We start from the raw sequence: 21,077 nt of genomic DNA on the forward strand, positions 1-21,077 counted from the left end.
ATAAAACATTTTATTCATGTTATATACGGATATTACGAACTCTTGGGGACCCTTGAAGATTCCATACTACCTCATTCATACGAACCATAAACAGGTAACCTTGTACGGGGGATAAGGCTGGATCCACTGCAGTCGACGTTTTTCGACATCACGTTATCCGTAGCTGTATTTTTTGTGATGTTCAGTATCCAGCTGGTTAATTTGTGTGATACCCCACACAAAGCAAAAATGTTGGTATTACGATACGTTATATATCTTTGGAAGCTGAGCGGTAGCGTGATAACCATTGAAACTATATATTTATATTTTAAGCCGAAGCCGAATATTGAAAATTGAGCGTCATATATTTAGTGCTCTATTCCGGTATGTCATCGAACAGCGGGCAGCAAACTCGAGTACGATAGAACTTGTCATTGCCCTGTCCATTGTTCGAGACAAACGGTGAACACGTACAGACCACTCTGGATATTACGAAGTGCTGCCAGATCAGTTCGTGACATGTGCTATTATTCGTTACTCATCCTAATACTGACCACAGAATGTTCCCAGGAATCTTTATTTCGTTCGTTACAAATATTAATTCTTAATTTCGTTCGTTATAAGTATTTTATCCTATATTTAGACTCGCCTGAAGTTACCGTTGTGCAGTAAGAGAATGCTGCCGATTAAAGATCGGATACAGGTGGATAACTGAATGTTGTTTTACGCCGCTTCAGTGGTGTTATAGGGTTAGTGAGTGAATAGCTTATTTTTACGCCGCCATTAGCAATATTACAGCAGTATCAAGGCAGGGCACACCAGAAATGGCATTCACACATTGAGTCCATGTGGGAGGCTGAACTCGAATCTTCGACGTGGCGAGCGAACACCTTAACCACTACCCCGCCACCCTCTTACAGGAATAATACAGCGGGGCTCACCCGGCCAGGAAAGGTCTGTATGTTTTGTTCGTGACGGGAATCGAGCCTCGCCATCCGGTGTAACATGCAGACTTTTTAACCTCTGGATTAACCCCAGTCTTTCTCATCTCTCGCAGTTGGTTCCTTATTACTTGCTAGTACCTTTGATACCTGCTGAACCTGAGAGTATTCTATGCTCCTGGTCAGCCTGGTGCAACTTGGGGCAGCCAGGGACAAAGGTTAAACCGTTTGCTCAGCTCGCCAAAGGTTTGGGTTCGTTTCCTATCAAGGGTATCATTTGTGGCGATTATTGATTAAATATTAATACAAATGGCCTTAAACAATATTGACTCCTTGTGCGCTGTGTTAGTTTCAAATAAAAATGTGTTGCACACAAAGTATACTATACAAATAGTACAAATTAAAGTTACCTCATATATCTAAATCATCTATTTGTAAAAAATCGACATAGACTGACTAAACATTTCTAAACATGTCTTCAATCTATTATATATAGTTTCAGCATTATATATATTACTACAATGACATGCAAAAGAATACCATCATTTGTACATATAGTTTGTGCCTTTGTTTATTCATTAACGAAAATAATTGATTAAATGTGTTATCTTTTTCTCTCGTTTTAACAAATCATTGATTAATTCATTTTCATGACTAAATGCCTCGACCCAAATGAGTACAGTTACTAAACTATTAAGTAACTTTGTTTCGATGAGATGAGTATGGCGATTACAAGAAGACTGAAAAGTGTCAGAATTCAAACAAATCCCTCCTTTGTGACGAGTTATTGTACTACGAAAAAGGTTTTTATATGCAGATCGTAATGACTTCGGGACATGCAATGTTTGTGATAACGGTTATACATATATAATGCTGTAACAGTTGTTCGACAGACGTCATGGTCAAATTCGAACATGATAAACTATTGTGTCATTAGATAATATGTATGACAAATATCACAGTTATACATTACAAATGTTCAAAACGTAAATTATAACATATTTTCGTCTCTTAAAAATACATGACGTCAAACAGTCATAGGAGAATACAACGGTGTGGCGTCACTTATGACGCTAGTGACTCCGGACAGCTCCTGCAGTTTATGACATCATTGCAAGGACCAGGGACGTCAGGACGGTGATGGCTGACATTTGCTGAACCACAGCTGCGTCTGGTGAAACAGTTAATAACAATAACAACATATATGTGTACATAGTATCATTTTATCTTATGGTAAAGATCGCCACAGACTACATGACATGCAAACAAAATGTCTTCTGTCTCTCGACTTGATGTTTAAATTCTGTGAAACGTATTCTGACAAACATATAAATGCTATAAGAAAATTTTATTTGTCTCGAAGCTGAGTGTGCAAACCACTCAGTGTAAAAAATAAACTAGGCAGTGAAAGTCCTTAAAATGAATCTGTTCAACGTGAACACAAATACAGTTGATCGAACGGTTGTCGAACTCCGGGCACGGCATGCGTCATATTATGACGTAATACTATTGTTAGTGCTTGAGCTTCTCTGTGGAGAGCTTGGCGATTACCGTGGCAGCGGGTAATGCTTTTTCCAGTTGTCACACTCCAAACGTGTAATGATACCTTATGCTCAATATATAATACTCTATGCTCTGTGCATGTACCGTGGAGGTTCGCAGAGGGATTGTTTTTAGTAATCTATCACTCAAGCTGTCTGTTAACTTATTACAGATGTCCCTGTCATATGAGAACAGAGGATTCGATATTCAAATATAAGACGCTGGTATGACAACTTACATCTGGTATGACAACTTACATCTGGTATGACAACATACATCTGGTATGACAACTTACATCTGGTATGACAACTTACATCTGATCGAACTTAGAACAACCTCTGTATGACTTATTATACCATGGGGAGCATGTTTCGTCCACTTTTCTGGATGGGAGGGTTCTGATGGTTAAATCGTGTCAACAAAGTCAATGAGCCTGACCACTCCGGGTAGTTGCCTCTTACGACAAGCATAGGTTACTGAAGATCAATTCTAACCCAGATCTTCACGGGTGATATACGGATGTAAAGTGGTGACTTACTGTCGTAGTTCGGTGGGGGGAAATCAGTCGTTGTTTTGGCAACAGTACCCTCCGTTGTCGACGTCTTTTGTTGCTCTGTTGTCTTCGATGTTGTCGGTTTAACAGTCGTTGTGGTAGATGATGTGGTCGTTGCTACAAGATGTGTTATCAGAGGGAATATAATACTCATTTATAATCTTCGTGTATCCAGGGTGTAATATCTCATGATAAAGACCAAGAATTCATTCGTCACCATGGGAACGTGACATCATCTCCAGCTCTTAAAGTAAGTTGGCAAAGAATTTCTTTCGCAAAGTAGTGTAATTTCATTGGATGCCTAATTTAAGATTTATGTCTTTCGAACCTTGTCTCACATCGGAATTTCACAGCAACTCGGTTGAAACTTAATGTAATATAGTTTTGAGATACCACACTGGATAAACGAGGGTGAGGCCATGGATTCTGAGAGCAGTTAGAAAGATTATAGATTATTATCAATTATTTTTCTTCTCAACTAAAAGGAAACATTTTCTTTCATTTAAACAAACTTCAGACAAAGAGTGCATGAAACCAAATACCATTATGTTAAATTGCACGCAACGCTAGTGGGCATTATTACACGTTACAAATGGCAACAGTACTGAATAGTGGAATTATACATATATCCTTACAGGATGATGATTATTATTATCATTATTTAAGTTTAAGGGCTATAGAAGGAAATATAAAATCATGCCAAAGATACAGAAATATCTACCCCATGCATATAGATATAGCATATATTTATATTCATGCTAAGCTTATACCCCTTGCACCGCTTGTGTGTATTGTGTAGAGAAATGCATCAAAACTAAGTCAATTAAACGCATATATATTACACATTTTACAGACTCTGGTACTGTGGTTAGTTTATCTCGGAACGTTCCTGACAAAAGACACAACAAAACCTGAGTGGATGAAGTGAGTGAGTGAGTGAGTATGGTTTTACGCCGCCTTTAGCAATATTCCAGCAACATCACGACGGGGTATACCACAAACTGGCATCACATGTTTACCGCATGGAGAATCGAACCCGGACCTTTGGAGTGACGAGCGAACGCTTTAGCCACCCTACCACCCCAGGTGAACAGTGTTTCAGTCATGGAAGATTGTTTCTGGTGTTCTCGGGAGGTAAGCATCAAAGCGACTTTGAAGTCGACCAGGGATCATGATCAGGATGAATCGGGATTCGAACCCAAGAAGGACCCAGGCACGGCTGACACACCTGTTCACTACATCTCGTAGCGGCAGTGAGCAACTCCAGCAATGTCACGCTGAGGAACACTCCATGTACAGAACTGAACCCCGCTTTTTAGCGTGACGAGCAAACACGTGAACCACTTAGCTCCCCATCCTCCCTCAGAGACTTACTGGACCACACACTGTACAAAGATTCGTACATATATAGAATACCGATCGCTGTTTCTGACAATTGAATACATAAACACGATTTCAATTTTCACCATACCATATTTCACCATATTAAGACCGGTAACCAGATAACGTATGAGATGAGTTATAGAACCTGACCCATCACAGCAACCTGACCTTGACCTCTGCAGGTACACAGGGTCTGGTCATTTACCTGAAGATGTTTTGTCCGAATTATTTGTCTTTGCGGTTGTTGGTTTGGCGGTCGTAGAAGACGTTGACGGTGACGGTGTGGTCGTTGTGCCCTCAGGACTGTTTGAAGTTGCCGGTGACGTTGTGCGAGTTGTTAACGTCGTTTGAGAAGATGTTGATGACTGGTCTGTTGACAGTTGCGATGACGTCATTGAATTCGTCATTGTTTCTGTAGCAACCACTGCCGGATCAGATTCGGATGGAAATTGGGATTCCAAGATGGCGTCAGAAGGGTCAAGGTTGTAGAACTCCGACAAATCAGCCGTGTACATTGAGAGGCCATCGGAAGGGTTGTAGAAGACTTCAGAAGGCGTGATGGTGTACTCGTAATACTCGGACAAGTCCATGTCCGAAAGAACCACACTAGACAAAACTGGAGTTGCCAGGATGCTTACGTCAAAAACAGCTGAAAAGTGAGTTAGTGAATAATTTACGCCGCTTTCAACGAATCAGCCTGGTGACCACTTGTTCCACACATTGATACCATATCAGGAATCAAATCCGGATGACCAGTGTGCCTGACCATCGCCTACACCTCCAGGCTACCAAATACAGTTGTTACGGTCATACAGTTTGACCAAAGGTATAGTTTTGTCTAAGTTGTTTTAGTTGAAATTGAACGGCGTGACAAAAACATTATCCTACAACTTATTTAGGTTAATAGTTTTATAAACCATGCTATAATATGCTGTACCGATGTTAGTATTGTATCTGACTGTTTCGTGTGTTAGTTCATGTTGAGTACCGAGTTAGATCAATAATTGTTATAAATGCAAACTTGACGGATCATACATATTATTGATATATTTTTTCATATGCTTTTTTACACACCTGTAATAGACATTTTACGAATATGCAGTACGGGGTTTATAATGGTTTAACATATGTCATACACACAGGTTAGATATAATATGTTCATATGTTTATACTCGAAGTATAAACCTTCAAACATAACAAAAGGGCCTTTTACAAAACATCTTGGCACCGAATCGACATTTCGATTCAAATATCGTGCCGTGTGATCGATTGTAGAATTTCTCAACCTCCACGTTGGCGACGACAGTATCAGCAATATTGCAGCTACATCACGACAACCGCCCCTGGGCTGAGCAAACGAATGGTAGATATTATGAGCACTTGCTATGACGTTCGGGCGAAAAATGTACCCAACCAAGTCGCCTCGCTACTGTAGAGGCAAAAAAGCGATTGTTTTTCATTGGCAAGCCACCCAATCCTCATTCACACGATTTCCCCCTAACTTTGTTGCATCAGATTTTCGAAATACGAAACATATTTTCTGTGAGCGCTATCTGTGTTTTGCGTCATACGAGTGTATACATGTAAACAGAAGTTGCACTAGTTGACAGAAATACAACGGTCATGCATGATAGTGGCTTCTGAAGCAGAGAGGCTATGCTAATTCAGACTCGGCGTCATTACTAACGCTAAAAGAGTACTACAGTCTAGATGCTACAGAACATATCTACATCATCAAGAGTGCATGCCACAATGCTAGTGTCCCGAGTGAACGCAATACCTGAGGTTGTCGCTGTAATAAAAACACGTTCTTAATATTTTATTTGATAACAATCCGCACGTGTTTACATTTAGATCGTATTCAAACCACTTCGAACAGCACAGTGCACATGCATGAAAGAAAACTATTAAATTTAAAAAAAATAATTGAATGGTTTTAATCGTGAGTTCTAGGTATATCAACTTAAATTATTCTATTTTAAAATATTCATTTAAATACAAATAGATTAAAAGATATTTTTTTCAAAACATAAAATATAAATTATCATTACTGATAGCATTTTTTGGTTGTTAAATTTTGTTATGGGAACACAAACTTTCGGAGTATATGCTTATTAAGTCAAAAGGTGAATGAAGTTGTAGAAAGCAAATGCATGTCCATATAAAATATGTACCTTCATTGCATCCTCGACTCAGTTCTCCTGATGACGAAATAAACATATACATGTACTCCTAAACGACGTGTCATAACGTCTGTTTTTAAGGCCACAATCAGCAATATTCCAGCTATATGATGGTGTGTAAATAATCGAGTCCGGTCCAGACAACCCAGTGATTAACAGCATGTTTATCGATCATCGAAACTGGAAACGATGACATGTGTCAACCGATGACATGAGTCTGACCACCCGATCCTGTTAGTCGCCGCTTACGACAAGCATGGGCTGCTACAGACCAGTTCTTTACGAATAAAGAAACGGACATGCTTACAATCAATGTCTAATGTGTATCAAATCTGTATGTCATAACGAGTAAACATTGTCTCGAAATTGAGCTTACTTGTGGTTGTGGCTGGTTCCGTGACGCACACTAAGTCAGCTGTAAAACGTAAAGAGGCAGTTTAATATGACGTCGTTCTCGAGATTTTACTAACCTCGTATACATTCTGCATGCTGCTATTCACAAGCTATATAACACGTACTGTAAGTTGGATTACAGAATTACTCGCGTCTGTTACGACACTACTCACGTCTATTACAACACTACTCTCTCCTGTTACAACACTACTCACATCTGTTACAACACTACTCTCCTGTTACAACACTACTCACGTCTGTTACAACACCACTCACGTCTACTCTCGTCTGTTTCAACGGTACTCACGTCTGTTACAACACTACTCTCTCCTGTTACAACACTACTCACGTCTGTACCAACACTACTCTCTCCTGTTACAACACGACTCTCCTGTTACAACACTACTCACGTCTGTTACAACACCACTCACGTCTACTCTCGCCTGTTTCAACAGTACTCACGTCTGTTACAACACTACTCTCTCCTGTTACAACACTACTCACGTCTGTTACAACACTACTCTCTCCTGTTACAACACTACTCACGTCTGTTACAGGCAAACGGGCACTGGCTAAAGGTGGTGGTAGTGTTCTGGATGGACTGAAGGATTTCGGTCTGTTCCGCTCCCTTACACGCTGTCGTGTTCTCCTGCATGCACGCCACGAAGCCGTCAAACTCTCTGGAAGTAGCAGTAAAATCACACACGTGAACTCGCAAACCAATTGCTTTGGTCGTAGTTCGTTGTCTCTTCCCAAGAAAGGGAGTTAACTGACCATATACGTCCAGTATTCATTGCCCGTTCCTTGTCTTTTCCCAAGCAAGAGAGTTAACTGACATGTTGGACCACTTGGAAAGGAAAAAGGTGATATTTTGGCAAGTGCTGCATTAGACTTTGATGAATCAGAACAGGATGAGACAATATTACCTTCTCCTGCAGAATTATGCTCCGCCTGTGAGATCCATGCTCAAATGGCAACAGAGACGTGCCTCATCCTTGAAAGGGCGCCATGTCTATTGTGTCGTACCTTTTGCTACTAAACAATATATCTCGAAACAATCGGAGACTGGAGGTTCTTCTAACCAGACTTCGTCTTGGGTATTGTGGTTTTGGTACGTGTCACAGTATCATAACTGCGGCGTTAGACAATAAGCCATATTGGCCTCTAATTGTCTGGGTTGTGGCGTTCAAGGTGTATCGTTCTCCATACAGGTCAGAATGTAATTTATGCTTATATTAAAGCGTTGCTACTATATAAAATTTTAAAAATTGGAAAACCTTATGATGGGCAAGGTGAAAGTGGGCCTACGTGCCCGAACACCCATATAACTTATAATATTCATTCATATCAGCCAGTCTCCATTTCTACGCAAAGCTTATTCGTGACTCACACGTGTTATTTTGGACACTTCCCAGACCTATTCTTAGAGGTAACAGAAAGGGTAAACTGTGATTTGGGATTGGGAACATACATTTGAAGTACTATCACGAGGTGACAGTCCATTCAGCGTCGTCTGTCTGCTTAGACAGAACCCAGTCATAAGAATGGCAGACGGTTTTCTTCGCCATTAGACTGGTGCCAGAGTTGGTCACGAATGTGTATGATGGTGCAAGGAGTATAAGTGCAAAATCAGAAGTAATCACAAGCACCCATTAAATATCCAAGTTTTACTATAAGCTCACTTGCAGGCCTCTGTTGCGTTGTTCCTCAGATCCTCAGCTGCATATTTGAAAAAGGCACATTGCGTGACCTGTTGACTGCAATTGCCGTACTCGAAATCCTGGGCGAAATCTGAAAATAAAAAAAGGAAAAAATAGAATAAATAAATAAGAAAAAATAGATAAAATAATTGAAAATGTTATTGACCCACCTTAAGCAATACAAGACACGATATCACAGCCAAGGCACGAACCTTTGAAAATGTCAAGACTGAATGTGAGGTAAATGAGTGTTGTTTGATAGGGTCTAATGCAATGTAAAGGATTTGTGTTTTAGTGAAAACTTTTGGTTTTTATATTGCATAATGTCGAGAATCACAGGGCTATGCAGATACAGAATGTCAATACGAAAGAACACCCAGTCTTGACTAGCCTAAGAAGCAAATTCATTCAGGCATAAACGGAGAAAAGAAAATGATATCAGTGGATTACTGAAAATCGGTGATGACATCGGTGCTCTCCAAAATGGTAAATGTATCCTGCCTATAGATAGCACCAGTATTTACAACATGTGCATAAAAGCGGATGTTTTTCCTTGCTTGGCGCCGCACAGTTTTAGTCCTGCCATGCGGCGCCACCCTGTGAACCAGTCCAAAGGTGGTTTAGTGAATTGGAAAAAAATCCTCACTAGCTACCATGCACTGTTTCTATTTGAACTTTGACCTTTGATGATGACAATAGCAGTAATCATGGTAATAAGACGTCTTTGGTGCATCTTTATCGGACTGAGATGTAGGACGTATACTAGCTACGTTAAAACGAAGAAGACAGGTACATCATCTTTAACTTGGAGGTTGCCCTAATCAAAAGGAGTGAGCGAGTTTAGTTTTACGTCGCACTCTGCATAATTCCAACTATATGGTTTCGGTCTGTAAATAATCGAGTCTGGACCAGACAATCCAGTGATTAACAGCATGGGCATCGATCTGCGCAACTGGGAAACGATGACATGTGTCAACCAAGTCAGCGAGCCTGACCACCCGTTCCCGTTAGTCGCCTCTTACGACAAGCATAGTGGCCTTTTAGTATAGTTAGTATATTCTCACTCTCGCTGTCACAATCACTGAACCATTTGAGTTTCTGGAGGCGAACCACAAGGCCATGGGAGCGTCCACAAAATCCCAAAGAAATCCTCAAATGCGTCTGCCTCAACACAAATCTCCAGGGATCGCGGGATGGTTTAATTTGTTGTCTAAAGCCGAACACCTCAATACTCCAGATACATGGGGCGGTTAGTAAGTAATCGAGTCTGGACAAACCAGTGATCAACAGCATGTTCATCGATAAAGTGGGATACGATGACACGTGTGAGCCAAATCAGCGAGTCTGACCACCCGATCTCGTTAGTCGCCTCTTACGACAAGCATACTTGCCTTTTGTGGCAAGCATGGGTTGCTGAAGGCCTATTCTACCCCGGGACCTTCACGGGTCAGTTCACGAAGAGAGGTGTTACTGAAGCGACAGAAGGCCAGTGTTCTTATTGTAACAGGGATCTTCACGGAACAAATCTTCAGTGAATCTTACAACTATAACTAATTTTTTTTCTCGATAAACCGAAAACGATAATATTGCATAAAGTATCTGACTATGTGACTATACATAATTATCTGGTACAGTATTCAGAGTAACTGTTGATCTAAAGCTGTTCTGATAGTTCTGGTATTCTGGTATTGGCAGTACCATGGTTGATCATTGTGAGACAAGCTATGGTTGTACCTACCTAGAACGCAGTTATAGGGGAAATCCGAATAGATTCCGATCAACTGGTCAATGGCGCTTCTCAACGTGTTCTTCGTTACGACGTCACATGGGGCTAGGGCAGTGTTGACGCATACCATAAAGTCGTCAACGATGCTGTTGAAAAGAAAATCATACATACATAACTTCTGTTACCTTTGTATTACAGTTTAAATCGAATACTTCGAGTTCTAAGTGATTGTACTCGACGTATTATTTAGAGACTGACATGCAGAGTGTCTAAACGCGATTGACTGAGTTTAGTTTTATACCCCTTTCAGCAATATTCAGTAATATCACCAGAAATGGGCTCCACAAATTGTTTCAATTTTTGAAATCGAACCCGGGTCTTCAGTGTGACGAGCGGATGCTTTAACCGTCAAGCTACTCCAGATGTCTAAGAATGGACTGTACCTGCATATAGCAGTGGCGTTGAAGCCGGAAGTAAGCTGTGCATCTTGTTCGACTGAAAACTGCACTGTGCAGACGTTGACATACTGTTCACATTCCTGCGCAGTCTGTTGGCCGGTTATCATAAAGGGGAATAATCCTGTAACGGAGATAATAAAAATTGTCTCCCTTCATTGAACATATCAATCGATCCTGTATATAAAACAGATTTAAGATTGTTGTGCTTAGTCAAATCACAAAATAAAGACTTATATATATAACCTTTATGAATTTACTTTGTGTATTTTAAACAAACGTAACATACACTTTGTGTATTTTAAACAAACGTAACATACACTTTGTGTATTTTAAACAAACGTAACATACACTTTGTGTATTTTAAACAAACGTAACATACACTTTGTGTATTTTAAACAAACGTAACATACACTTTGTGTATTTTAAACAAACGTAACATACACTTTGTGTATTTTAAACAAACGTAACATACACTTTGTGTATTTTAAACAAACGTAGCATACACTTTGTGTATTTTAATAGAAATTGATATACATTTTGTGCATTTTAATAAAAATAAATAGCTGAACTCTTTCTGTGTATTGGAATTCTAGCTTCATATCAATCAAGGAATCCCCATCGATCAATCTTTTGTTTTACTCATTAATCCCTGTTAATCCTATATATGCATGTTCTAATATTCATGTTCTGTAGATCTATATCTTCAATCATCTCTCTATTAATGTCTGTTAATGCTATGTATTCATGACTGTTTATCCTTCATGTGGATGTTCAGTTTATCGATTCTTGTCCTGTTAATCTTTACATTAATGCCTACTAATCTTTATAGTAGTGTATGTTTAACCTTTGTCTTCATGTTTGTTAATCCTATAAATTCACGCAGTGTTAATACTTTATATTCAAGTTTTATCAATCTTTGTGAGGCATGCCATGTTAATCTTTAAATCAATGCCCTATTAATCTTTTAAATTAATGCCTGTTAATCTTTATATGAATGCCTATAAAACCTCTGTATCTATGCATGTTAATCATTTATAGGCATGCCCTTTAATACTCTTTTTATGCTTGATCTTATAGACTATGATGCCACAAAAATCATCTAAGAAAACTCTATCCTTTCGGGGTTTTTTTAAAAAAAAATAGTTTAAGCAGAGTATAAGTTGTGTGCATTCTCAGTGTGGCGTCAGACGTCAGACGTTACCCTTGCCCTAAAGGTCGTCTTAAACATGCCCCGATCACCAGTTGTGTCCCCTCCCCCGATCCCCGCTCTGCCTTCCCCCAAGCGGACCAGCCTCTGCCCCGCGTGCCGCGAGGACCTCGCGTCCCACCGCCCGACACGTGTACTTGGAGATTAAGGTGCAGACGTCACAGCGACTGCGCATACAGTGTCGGCGTGTCAATATGCCCATGACGGCAGTTGGAACGCATGCGTTAAGAGGAGTCAGGAAGTTTGATGGAACTATAAATACATGGTTTGCTTTTCTTGTCTCTGTAAACGACGCCATTGCTTTCATAACTTTGTTTCGGCCTGTGGTATATAATTCTCAACGTGTGATAGGCATGATCGTACATGTCATTTTAATTAAATATACCCTTGACATATTTTGCTTCTGCTTAATATTTTTAAGTTTCTGCAATATGGAATAAAATATGTCCCTTTAAAAGAACGCATAGTGTGTACCATGTCATTACTTTGCCAGAAGAAAGAAAAAAAAATACATTAATCGAGACTCCCGTGTGTCCGGAGCACCTTCATAGCGGACACTTCCTTACCAGACCGTCTAAATATAGGCTATACATCTCTAGCCTGCTCAGAAGGAATGGAAGAAAGGCTCAGTTTTCACAATGTGTTTAGTAAGTACATGTGAATATGGTTTATCCCTTTTGGTTATATTTTTGCAAGATAACGTTGGGGACAGCAGAAGTGGGTGTCACACGATACATCCAAGTGGGAATCGAACCAGGGCAGTTCGGGACGAACGAACAGCACCACCTACAATGAACATGATGGAAACAACGAACTTATATACCAATGAACTAGGCTACAATACTCTCGTCTGAACAATTGGCATCTGGGTGGAGAGTGGTACGCGAGGGTCTTATACACATTTAACCCTAAACACGTTTAGCTGTGAAACACAACCTTAAACATGTTTATCACTTCAAAATTTGAGAAATGCAGTGAGCACAGGTTTGTGTTTATGATCTATAGTCTTTTTACGTGGTTCTGACGCTTTTATTTACAATGAGCCATGACATATTGTCTGTGGAAAAGTGTAGGTAAACCAAGAGCGGAAAAGCATGTTTTGTACAGGATGTAGATAAAGTCGGTGCAAATATGGTGAAAACTTCAGGTTGAGTCACAAGCCAGGTTATGTGCAGATTTTTCCGTGGCGTTTGAAAATCGATTGTTGGATGCTTTTCAGCGAGTGAGCATGGCTTTGCATGACTTTGAGAATTATTCAAGCAAAAAGCATGGATGAGACACCAGAAAGGCGTTAAATCTGTTCAGCCATGTTATTAAGGGAAGGGGTGCCGCATGACAAATAACCACTGGGCTACCCTATCGCCCTTAATTCATTATACACATCTTTAACGGTTTATCTGTTGACTGCAATAGTATAATTAAATACACTACCCATAAAATTAGACTCACTAGTGAAAATGTAACCACTTACTTCAGTCAACTGTTCTAAACTAGATTTTGCAAAATATTCATATTGTTTAAAGGTACTGTTTACACATGAACTCATATACTACCGACAGAAAATAAGGGAACCAAGAAATTGAATGTAGATGACTTTGACTGTGACAGGGTCCGTTATCGTGGCGTATCTCCCAAACGCAACTTCCAATGACAATGGAATTTCGCATAATGCATCCCCAGCACGTGCTACACGTGCATACAGTAGTTAACTGCTGTAAATATACTGGAGAAGTCGCAATCACTAATGCAATAGAGATTGAAACTTACTGACAGAAATGCCTCCGAGGCAGTATCTCGGTGAAGCAACAAAATGGTGAATTGTGGGGATGATAGGGGGGGGGGGGGGGGGGGGGGGGGGGTGAGGGGGGACATCATTATGTGAAGTTGCCTGGCAGATGGGTAAATCAAAAAGTGTAATTTCGCGCCTGTGGGATAAGTACCGTCAAACGGGGGTTGCAACGAGACCTGGGCGTGGTAGACCAAAATCAACGACACCACGACAGGATCGTATCATTACGTTAATTGCTCTACGCGATAGGTTTAAATCGGCCCCTGCCATCAATAGAGAATTCCGCACACTCACTGGAAGACGCATTTCAACCTCAACCGTTAAAAACCGACTCTATCAAGCTCGTCTGAAAGCAAGACGGCCTTTTAAGGGTGTCACCCTTTCAGCTCACCATAAGCGCCAAAGATTGGCATGGGCTAGGCAGCATCAGGGACGGGCTATGCGCCACTGGCGTTACACCATGTTCTCTGAGGAGTCAAGGTTTTGCCTACGATTCACAGATGGCAGAAAACATTGTTGGCGTCAGAGCGGGGAGCGATATGCCAGAGCAGCAATTCTTGACCATGATCGATATGGAGGTAGTAGTGTCATGGTGTGGGGTGGGATTACACATGACAGACGATCAGATTTGGTCATCATTAACGGAGCCATGACTGGTCAGCGATACGTTGACCAAATATTGCGTCCTGTTGTGGCTCCATTGGCTAGAGTTATCGGCTGAAATTTTGTATTCCAAGATGATAATGCCAGACCACATCGGGCCCGAATTGTCTCCTCTTATCTCCGACAAGAAGGTATCCAGACATTGGACTGGCCCTCTAAGTCCCCAGACCTGTCCCCAACTGAACATCTCTGGGACGTTCTTGGTCGAAGGGTGTACGCCAGGGACCCAGGACCCGCCAACCTGGCCCAGCTTGGTGCAGCTCTCCAATGGCGGGCGGGCAATACCACGGGCAACCATCCGGAAATTGATTAACAGCATGCCATCAAGGTGCCGTGAATGTGTTGCCAAACATGGTGGACACACCAGATATTGAACTTGACTTCATTAGTTCCCTTATTTCTTGTCGGTAGTATATAATGTTAAACAAAGTGGTAATGTTTAAAGGTTCATTGTTATGAGGTCAATAAATGATGAAACTCGGTAACAGTTGGCGTTTTCTTTAAATTGGCAAACGCAGCTGTTCATCAGGCATAGGCGCGTCTCTTTTCTTTGTCCGCGTAACATTTTTTTATTGCCGCACTCAGCAGTATTCCGGCTAAAAGGGGGAGCTCTGTAAATAATCGAGTCTGCTCCAGACAACCCAGTGATCACCTGGAACATCTGTCTGCTCAAATTGGATTACGATAACATATTTCAACCAGCCTGACCACATGACCCCGTTAGTCGTCTTTCATGACAAACATGGGTTACTAATGATCAGTTTTAATCCGTCCTATATCACAAGTATATGTTTGCGAACCAGTACCATCTAGTGTCGATAATCACCTTCAGTCGTGTAAGAAAAACAACAACACATGAACCTTGTCATACTGATGTCTTGTTACACACTAAAACCCCCAGTCAAACCCCCACTGGCCATGCTGGACGGGACCGTCAAGCATCACGAAAACGTTATACCACGTAGATATCGATTGGCTTGTTGTTTAACGTCGCCCTCAGATATATTCCCTCTATATCATGGTGAGTGAGTATGGTTTTACGCCGCTTTTAGCAATATTCCAGCAATATCACGGAGGGGACATCAGAAATGGGCTTCACACATTGTACCCAAGTGACGAATTGAACCACGGGTGACGGCGTGACGAACGAACCCTTTAACCCCAAGGATAGGTGATCTAAACCCTATATTATTGTGGTCTGTAAATCAAAGATTATGGACTAGACAAGCTAATGATCAACGGCATAAGAATAGATCTTCGCATTTTAGATACAAGAACACGTGTCAGCCAAATCAGCGAGCCTGACAATCCGATCTCGCCAGTCGCCTCTTACGACAAGCCTGGGTTGATGAAGACCCGGATCTTCACGGGTAACTTCCATGTCGGAAGAATGTAACAATATCAGCTCCCGCTGCTAACATGCCATTAGATATTCACTAATAAATGTTCCCAGCTGTTACGTCAATACTTATTTTTATACCCTATCAATATTATCAGTATCTCATTGCTGCAGCGCTACTTGCGGATTGCATAATTCGTATTTAGTGGTGAATGGACTCAGGCACATGATTGCTTAGCCGAATTCAAATATGCGTGGGTCACCCGTGAAGATCCCTTTTAGACCTGGTCTTGTGTAACCCATGCATGTCGTAAGAGGCAACTAACGGGACCGGGTGGTCAGGCTCACTGACTTGGTTGACACATGTCATCGTGTCCCAATTGCGCAGATGGATGCTCATGCTGTTGATCATTGGATTACCTGGACCAGGCTCTATTATTTCCCCACAACAGCCAAAGAGCTGGAATAGTGCTGAGTTGAAATGACGAATGGGTATTATTTACGCTTAGTCAAATACGTCATTCTTAGTTTTATACCCCCTTCGAACTTGAGGTGGAGATTGCTGGAAATGCGAAGTGAATTCTAAAACTTCTTACTGCATCCCGAATGCATTGCAACTGTTTGGATCAAATCTTCTAACATGTCCGAATGTTTGAACAGGGATGCATTCGAACTGCATTCTATGTATTCTTACTGCATCCTAAATGCATTGTAAATATTTTTACTGCATTCTAACTGCATTCTAAGTATTTTGAACATATTCGAGGGAGAAAGAAAAAACAGACTACTCCAAAACCTGTCAGGATGTCTGGAATGTGATTCGAATGAGTGGGAATGTACATGGATTGCTGCTTGAATATTCTTAAAATGAATCGGAATATTTCAACTGAAGTTGGAATACAGCTTGAATGTACCTCAAATACACCCCGAATACAGTCAGAACGTCCCTAATGCTCCACCTGTTACTGAAACGACAGACAGCATTTGGGAGTCGGATTCTTTCTTACAAAGCTTGAAAAAAAATGTTAAACTTTATTTTGACATTCTCTCCCGAATTTGAATTTTGGAAATATTTTTTCTGGCTGATATTCCTTGATTACTGTCATTTCGAAATAAGTGTGAAGAAACCTTTAAGGTATTCTAATGTTTTAAGATTTAAGATATTTCAACTTTCCCTTACTGCTAAATATAATTTATGCAGTAGAATTAAACTTTATGTCATTATCTCTTCTGGGGCTGATATATACTGACAAAAAAAATGTAACCCCCCTCCGCTTGCCACCTCACCCCCACCCCCTACCCCACAAGTGATCTGATGTACAAAAGAACGTACACAATTGGTGTTTTCGTAAAAATAAAACAAACAAACAACCCTCCCAAAAAACCAAAACAAAACAAAACAAAAAAACAAACAAAACAAAACAACAAAAAAACACAAAAAACCCAACGTTTTTCCAACATGTGCACAATGTGAGTGAGGGAGTGAAAGAGTGAGTTGGGTTTAAGTTCGATAGTACTTAATTTTCAGCTTTTAGCTTAATTATGGTAGCAAAATGAAAATAAGTTCTTTGCATGAGTTTTCACGAGAGCTCACAATACCAAGGACAAGATATGCGCATGGTACTGTGATGGGTTTAGGTGGAACTCCTCTCCGAGCAGAAATATATCACGGCGAGTAACTAAAACACGAAGAAAGCACGAAGGTATAAGACGTGTACCAGTTTGCTGAATTGCAAGAGCTGGGGTAGGTTGTGACAAACCAAGGATCATAATTACAGATTCAAACCTAGGACCATCGGATCTTGGCACGGCTAGGGGATGTAACTCTGTATATTGAATTTCGGCACGTTAGGCAGTCATCATCTTTGAACGGCATATCACGATTTGTCTAGCTGCTGAGGTAAAGGTCGGAAGAGATGAAGATGTAGAAACCTTAATCCCTTGGCTCACCCGAGAGTCACCATCTTTAGATAATTTGAAAATTGTTTTAAGACACTTTTTTATGAAAGCAGTAACCGGCCAAATGTTATATTTTGTTACAATTTGGAAATTCAGAAAATGACGGATTTTTAAACTGTCGCAAAATTTAAATCTTTCACTATTTTCTTGGACAAGTTTCTTTAGCATAACACCTATACTGCAAAAGAAATGCAAGTTTTCGAAACAATGAATTATCGAATCATTCATGCTTATGTCTTCTATTTAAAAACTGTTACAACCTCGACGACTTTTTTTCTTGTTTTCTGTTTAGTTACCAGTAACCCATATACAACCTACCCTTACCTCCAAACTAGCAATAATCGGTCCCTAATCCGCAGGGGTATACCACATACAGATGTGTCGACATGTGAATAATTCCAGATCACAGACCACTACTGATGTAAGAAATACATCGTCCTGTATTTATCTTTACAGAACTGTGGACACTCCGCTCGGTGCTGTTCTTCATGTACAGCTGTAAAAGCAGAAATCATGCATAGACGCTACCTTATCTCGGGTGACTATTCTCTTGGCTCCAATACATTCTTTGTTGCTATTGAATTCCCAAGAAGATCCATGAGAGGCGACTAACGCTGACTTAGTTGACGCATGTCATCGTCTCCCAATTTAGACCGATGCTCATGCTGTTGATCACTGGATGTAAATAAATAATGCTCTCGCTTGCCATTTTGACGTATTTTGTTGGTTACGGGATCGGGTGGTCAGACTAACCGACTTGGTTGAAACATGGCATCGGGTCCCAGTTGGGCAGATCGATGCTCATGCTGTTGATCACTGAGCTGTCTGGCCCAGACTCGATTACTTACAGACCGCCATCACGTAGCTTGAATATTGCCAAGTGAGGCGCTAAACAACAAATAAACAAACAAGTGTAAGCAATATCCAGCATTAGCGCTCAAGTCGTGACTTTGGGTCCAAATGACCTCCACCGGACACCTACTGAACGGCCATTGAAGCACACCCTCTATAGGTCAGTGATGTGTGGGCAAGAGATTCGGTCAAGACACGTTACCGCAATGATACCACAGTCTACGTTCACAGAAGTGTCATTAAATCTAGATCTATTCTGAAAACTATCTTAATCTGTATACCATATTACTAATAAGGCCTTTGGCACACAATGACACCATCTTGGGGAAAGCACTTCACCTGAACGCATGCCGTTGTCATGACTGGCTTTGTAAACAGCGGACACTGTCAATACTGAGACGCGTGCGGGAAGATGAAAGATCGGGGGGTTGTTACCTGTTGTGTATGTTGGAATCTAATACCAACATTGGAGGTGTATGTTGGAATCTAATACCAACATTGGAGGTGTATTTTGTAGTAAATGTAGGAGGTAAAAGTAATAATTATGTTGTCCTCTTGTGTAATATGTAGGTTTACACGACGTGATTCACTATTCGCACTTAGTTGTGATGTCTGTGTTGTTTACTCTATGGATTAAGCAATAAGTTCGTGATCACAGCCATACCCGATACTGCCCTGAACAATGAACAATGAATTATTGATATGCATGTGGTTGTATAGGAACATTATATTGGTGATATGCACGTGATTGTACCATAACGTTATATGGATGATATGCATGTGATTGTACAGGAACATTATATTGGTGACATGTATGTGATTGTACCATAACATTATATGGATGATATGCATGTGATTGTACAGGAACATTATATGGATGATATGCATGTGATTGTACCATAACATTATATTAATCATATGTTTGTGAATGTATCAGGATCATTACATAAGTGATATGCATGTAACTGCGTTAGGAGCATTATATTAATTGTAGATACATGATAGCGCCAGGAATATTATATCAATGCTATGTACATAATTGTACCAGGAACATCATATTGATGATATGCATGTGGTTTGTTAGGAACAATACATTAATGATATACCTGCGATTGTATCAGGAACTTTATATTGATGACATGTATGTGATAGCACCTGGAACTTTATATTGATGACATGTATGTGATAGCACCGGGAACAGTATAGTGGTGACATGTATGTGATAGCACCAGGAACATTATATTGATGACATGTATGTGATAGTACCAGGAACATTATATTGATGACATGTATTAAGTTTTAGCACCAGGAACAGTATAGTGATGACATGTATGTGATAGCACCAGGAACATTATATCGATGATATATACTAACAGGATAACGCTATACCACGATAAGCCACCGCAACACATTCTAATATTAATCTGTTATTGTTTTATGAACGTAGGGGATTCACTGGTTAGAATTACAGCGTAATTTCCTGTAATGCACAAATATGTACAAAAGGTCGGTGCGTAATAATAACTTGTCTTGACGATCCTAAGAAACAGAATCCCTTTGGTGTAGAGGGCAAAATAGCTGCATGAATGGAAAACTAAAAACGGCCTCACCACCAGGTGTTCGGGGAATTGTCAGCGTGCCAGTCAACCATACACTCCTCAGAATGTCACTCTCAAACTGTCGCCAAGAACAAACATTTTCAGTTATATCACTGAGTTTCAGTTTGATGTGGAAGGAAAAAAAAATAAGATGCTGTTTGGCCACACCCACCAATCGAATATGATTCTGACAAGTACGGATAAATGATCAGGGCCAATTCTGGGATTCGAACCCGTTATTTCGACCAAAGCTGTAGAATACACTCTACACAGCTGCCCCGTCTTGTTCCCGCGTGCCATTAACACGATCGAGTAATGGGAGAAAAATTTCCAGAAAAAAAATATACCAACAGATGGCAGCCGATACTTCAAAAAGCAGATTTACCAAAGTGATTTAAAATAAACACGGTAATCAGAAGTCCATTAAAACAAGTGTTGTCGACCCTTGTAGCTAGATATTGACCGCTAGGCCAGGCGACCAACAACGCCTGTCACGATCTGGTGTAGGGGCTACCGGTCATCACAAATGACGCTCCTCATTTCTTTCAACTCTTCGTGTCTCATCCTCTGAGTTGATGATCGCCACTTGGTAATTTCCAACAACAATGGCGGGCGGTTGATGTGGGGTCCAACTGCGCATTTCAAAGCCTCGTTCTGAAAGCCATGTAAACAGTCCCAAGGAACGGTCTACACCCCTACTTGCAATTAATGACAAATTCTGGCGTAGGTTGTTAGATTTCTACCACACACCCCTATACGACATCAGTAATTGTAAGAGAGAATGCGGAAACGAGGTGATGAATGGGTGGGAA

General features: G+C 40.6%; 1 protein-coding gene across 1 annotated transcript in view; it reads right to left on the reverse strand.

The window, feature by feature from the left end:
• Window positions 1-2,020: 2,020 nt before the first annotated feature.
• LOC137260609 (mucin-22-like) overlaps window positions 2,021-21,077 on the reverse strand; it is a 30,690-nt gene continuing 11,633 nt past the window's right edge. The window contains exons 2-9 of the mRNA XM_067798202.1: window positions 10,844-10,979; window positions 10,413-10,546; window positions 8,657-8,765; window positions 7,521-7,654; window positions 6,952-6,996; window positions 4,604-5,050; window positions 3,001-3,132; window positions 2,021-2,091 (exon numbers count right to left, since the gene is read on the reverse strand). Coding sequence (XP_067654303.1) covers window positions 2,021-2,091; window positions 3,001-3,132; window positions 4,604-5,050; window positions 6,952-6,996; window positions 7,521-7,654; window positions 8,657-8,765; window positions 10,413-10,546; window positions 10,844-10,979 — 1,208 coding nt within the window. The remainder of the gene's footprint in view (window positions 2,092-3,000; window positions 3,133-4,603; window positions 5,051-6,951; window positions 6,997-7,520; window positions 7,655-8,656; window positions 8,766-10,412; window positions 10,547-10,843; window positions 10,980-21,077) is intronic.

Source organism: Haliotis asinina, chromosome 14 (genome assembly GCF_037392515.1).
Source record: "Haliotis asinina isolate JCU_RB_2024 chromosome 14, JCU_Hal_asi_v2, whole genome shotgun sequence".
Taxonomy (NCBI): Eukaryota; Metazoa; Mollusca; class Gastropoda; order Lepetellida; family Haliotidae; genus Haliotis; species Haliotis asinina.